Source organism: Pseudomyrmex gracilis, unplaced genomic scaffold (genome assembly GCF_002006095.1).
Source record: "Pseudomyrmex gracilis isolate BER0280 unplaced genomic scaffold, ASM200609v1 scaffold_346, whole genome shotgun sequence".
In the NCBI taxonomy this organism is placed as follows: Eukaryota; Metazoa; Arthropoda; class Insecta; order Hymenoptera; family Formicidae; genus Pseudomyrmex; species Pseudomyrmex gracilis.
Genome location: NW_018020930.1, coordinates 69,423 through 74,142, shown reverse-complemented (window position 1 = coordinate 74,142; position 4,720 = coordinate 69,423). Strand labels below are relative to the sequence as shown.

Genomic DNA, 4,720 nt, shown 5'->3' with positions numbered 1-4,720 from the left:
CCGAACTCGATCGGTTTAGCCGTTGTTGAGATCGGAAAATCTCGATATTGCCATTTGGCCATTTTCGCGTAAATAAGGCACGGGGTACCTCGCGCACTTCGTTTGCGCATATACTTGGCGCGAGGCACTACCGTGCCTCTTGATTTGTTTGCGTGTAAATTTTTTTAGTTAAAAAAACTCATAAAAATTTATAAATGTTCACCACGCACTGAGAGCTTGCAGATTCCGAGACTCGTCGGTGCATCACACCCCGGTTGTTAAATATCCCTGTCGTGATGTGTGGTATCAACATGAGAGTTGTTCAGTACATTATGCTAGTATTTGATAGAAAATTCGGACGTGTGATCGGTCGTGGAGAATACAATAAACTGACCAACTCGTTCTTCTGATCTTAAACCATTAGATTTTTTTTTATGATACATTAAAAAAAAAAGTTTATAATGAAAAGAAAAGTTTATAGCTCCAGAACGACATTAGCAAATAGGCAGATATACTAACAGAGAATTGTAAATGCATGCTCATGTATTAGTGCAGATGTAGTAAAAAGAGCTAAGCAGTCAATTATTTATCGTCTATGCGAATGTATTGCAACTAATGGACATTATTTTTAATACCGTTTGAAGTAAAAGATTTTTTCTTAATGTTTTCTTAGATGTAGATGAAAGAAAATATTTGTTATGATGCCTGTTGAATTTGTCTTAATATCCATTAAAACAGAGGTAAGTAAAAAATAATTCTTATATTTGTATTGAAATTTTCACGAGCCTTAAAATATTATTTAACTCACGCTGGCTGCAATTAAAAGCGTTTTCAAATTATCAGATCTTCTTCGATATATATATATATGTATTGCGAGATTAACTCCAAGTGCTTCGGTGGCTTAACAAGGAAGGCAATGGCACGGTAAGCCGGAGATTCCAGGTTCGACTCCTGGCCGAGGAGTTTTTTTCGCACTATTTTAAAAATTAGTTAGGGGGGTATTCGGGGTCTTTCATATGTGAGTTGCAAATCCTGCATCCCGTATGAATTTAAGAATTGAATTTTCAATTCAAAAAACTCACTTTTAAAAACTTTACAAGTAATACTTGTTATAGATGTATACATATATGTATGCACGTACAAGTTCCCGCTCAACATCCTGGGAATGGCTCGTATCGGCCTTATATTCGTATTGAAATTTTCACGAGTCTTAAAATATTATTTAAAAAATATAGGTTTATTTATAAAAAATTGAAAGTGATTTTGAAAACTTCGAAAAAAAGAATAGACAAAAAATTATTATATAGGTCTAGCACTAAATTATTGTATAATATAGGTCTATTAGTTTTGTAAAAAAACTAAAAGTACTGCTTTTCTTATAAGTATATTAGATACTACACAATAAATGCCAGAGTTCGTATTGTCAATACTCGCGAATCACACTCTATTACTTACCAATATATGTGTATAGACCGTTAAAGAAACTTGAAGATCAATTCTATATCTCTTTCTATGCTCCTTTCTATATTCCTTTCTATACTTGCAACATTATTTCATACTACTAAATAATATAACAAGTGAGGAAAGCATGATAATTTTATTTGCTTTCTTGTGTAACGAGTTAATATTTCTCTTATGGAAAATATAATTGTAGTTACTGAATTCTTTCCAGTATAACATAAAAGTAAAGAAACATTTATATATCTAATGTAAGTACGACAATATGCAAAGCAAACAATATACTACAAACAATATACTACAGATGTGCTTCTACAATATTTATTATTAATACTCGTCGTAAACGTCTGCTATGCACTATAATTGACTATATCTCAATAAAGTATAATAGATTTCATTTTAATGTTCATGATTAATAGCTTAAGAATTAAGTAATGTATATAATCGTGTGTGTACATAGTTGAATAGTTACTTAAAATATAAATTTCATTGAAATGGATATATATGAGATCACAATATTGTTTAAGAGGAGTGCAGTTCTTAGATTCTTGTGTCAGTTTTATTTGCATTTATACGTACATATTACAATGAAATAAAGTTACCTAATACTCAATCTATACACTATCATAAATCGCAATCTATGTATGTTAGATGGATAAAATTGTTAGTCAGACAATTGGATGCTAAATATAACATATAAGTTTTGTTTATGAATTTTCATTGTAGTATCTTCTCGATCTAAATAAAATATACTGTATTTCGTATTACTGTTAATTTTCTCTAAGTATGTTATATATTTTTAATGGAACGTCTGAATAAGTTGTGTTTTTAAATTTACAAACATGCAAATACTTTCATTAAATTTTTTAATATACACCTTTGGTGGCGTATGGCGGCCACTTGAATGGTCCTCGACTAGCACTAAAGTGCTATATAACATATTTACTTCTGTTATATTAATTTTGATATACTTCTTAATGATAACACAACTTTTGGATATCATTTTTGTTGTCAATAATATTGATGATTTTGCAACCAATGCCTTGATGTTTCCAACAATTGTTGCGGTGTGTTTCAAAGGAACCATTGTTGTTATACGTAGAAAAGCAATTATTAGGTTAATAGAAGCATTGTTGAAAGAACCATATAAACCTCAAAACGAGGATGAAAAAGCAATACAAAAAAAATTTGATAAATTTATCAAGTGAGTATATATTTAAGATTGCTTTTTAATATAAGTATTTAAAGTTTCCAAAATACAAAATTCTGATATACTCAATAAAGTATGTAAACATAATCTTAATTATATATTTACAGGTCATGTTCAATAAAATATTCATTTTTGGCGACATGTTCCGTTACAGGTGTCACGGTGAGATCAGTAATAAACTTTATGCAAGGACAGTTGCCTTATAGAGTATGGCTGCCATATGATTCTAACAAATTTATTATATTTTTTCTCACGTCCTTGCAGCAGATCATAGCTGTGATATTTGTTACTATCATAAATATTGGTACGGAAACTTTAGTTTTCGGATTATTCTTGCAAACATGCGCTCAATTTGAAATTTTTGAAAATCGTCTTCACAAACTAATAATAAAAAAAATAGCTAGACATTTAAAACCGACACTTGCTTTGCCAACTAAAAAGACAGTAATGTCAACTTACATACGTCATCATCTCAGCATTTACAAGTTAGTTATACAAATATAATAAGTAAGATTTTAAGTAATATTTAATCTTTTCGCGACTAGCCCCTCGCTATATCTGGCATCCACAAATTGATCCACGGTAGCTAATGCCGATTATATCTGACATCTACGAAATGATCCACAGTGACCAAAACCGGTTATATCCGGCATTACTATACTTGACACAAGTGTCACGCTTTTTAAGTTCCGTGTACTAATTTATTTTATGTATAAGCAATTAGCAATAAAAAGTCTACCTTAAACAACACTGTTAGAGTGTGTACAAATATAAACTATGATCACATGTTACAATTAATTACAAGTCGATTAAGATGTTACAAGTCTGAAATGCAGAACCGACCTGAGAGACAATAACAAAGGCTGTTAAATAAATAGATGACTAATTAATCTTATCTATAATAAAAAAATATACTTGGATGATACTCTATTGACCACTGTACGATTTGACATCAAATTATTCGACATCGAATTATTCGACACGGTACGATTGGACACAGTACATTTTCCGATATCGTGTACTTTTCATAAGTAAATATTTTGTTTATATTACACATTATTGTACACGTATGAGGGAGGGATAAAGCACTCCTTCTCCAAAAAAATCTAACCTAACCTAACCTAACCTTGAGGAGGTATTGTCGGCTGAGTTGGATGTCCATCTTCGAGAGGAAAACAAAAGCCTAGAGCGAATACTTAGTCAGACAGCCAACCGTTTGGCGGAATTAGAAAAAAATTTTAAGACAGAGTAAACACACACAAGGAAATTGAAACGTTATAGCAGCAAAGCGTTAAAAAGAAAGTCAAAGAAATCAGGATTTTGTCGCTAGGGTTTCATGTAGAAACGTCATAAGAAAATCGTAAAGACTTTTATTTTAGTTAATTTTATTTTATGTAACTTGGATTGAAAATACTTTTGTGTCGGTATATTCAAACATACATATATATACTAATATAATCACATATAACCGTATTTAATCAAAGTTTTAGTTACAATGCAAGTTTGAATTTCAGTTGCATTATTCGAATCAAAGATGTTGAGTTTATTTTATTTTATTTTATTCGGTGTTCCCGCATAATAAGGACATCGCCAAAATGACATTTAATATCGCGATTTAAAGATTGAATAAAAACTAGTCGAATTTTTGCTCATCTTCGGTATTCACGTTACTGATTCACAGAAAAAGTTATTCTGAAAGAACTAACAACAATTAGAAATGTTTAAAATTATACATTACCTGAACGTAGTAAGTCCGTGGTAACACGCTGCAAAGGTTTTCAGCCGCCAGCAACTGTGTGTGTGCACTTGAAAGATGAGGAACAAGGTCAACATAATAAAGTTAAGTATATATATATATATATATAAATATTAAGAATTGTTATTTACCTTGAAGTTACGGGTAGATGATCACGAGAGAGGAACAAATCTGAAAAAAGTTAGTTTTGGGGCAAGTATTGAGCAAGGCCTTACTTTCGATCTCGTTCTCCTGAAAGTTTGTCCGTACCTGAAAATAAAAAAAATTAGCGATAAGTTGACAAGACTACTGGACTCTGTTAATTGAGCGGGAACCTA

At 31.1% G+C, this 4,720-nt stretch overlaps 1 protein-coding gene across 1 annotated transcript; it reads left to right on the top strand.

Moving 5' to 3' along the window:
* Positions 1-2,279: 2,279 nt before the first annotated feature.
* Positions 2,280-3,151, top strand: LOC109860214. Its single transcript, XM_020439141.1, has 2 exons — positions 2,280-2,641; positions 2,755-3,151. The coding sequence occupies exons 1-2, from the start codon at positions 2,280-2,282 to the stop codon at positions 3,149-3,151; spliced, it is 759 nt and encodes a 252-aa protein (XP_020294730.1).
* Positions 3,152-4,720: the final 1,569 nt, after the last annotated feature.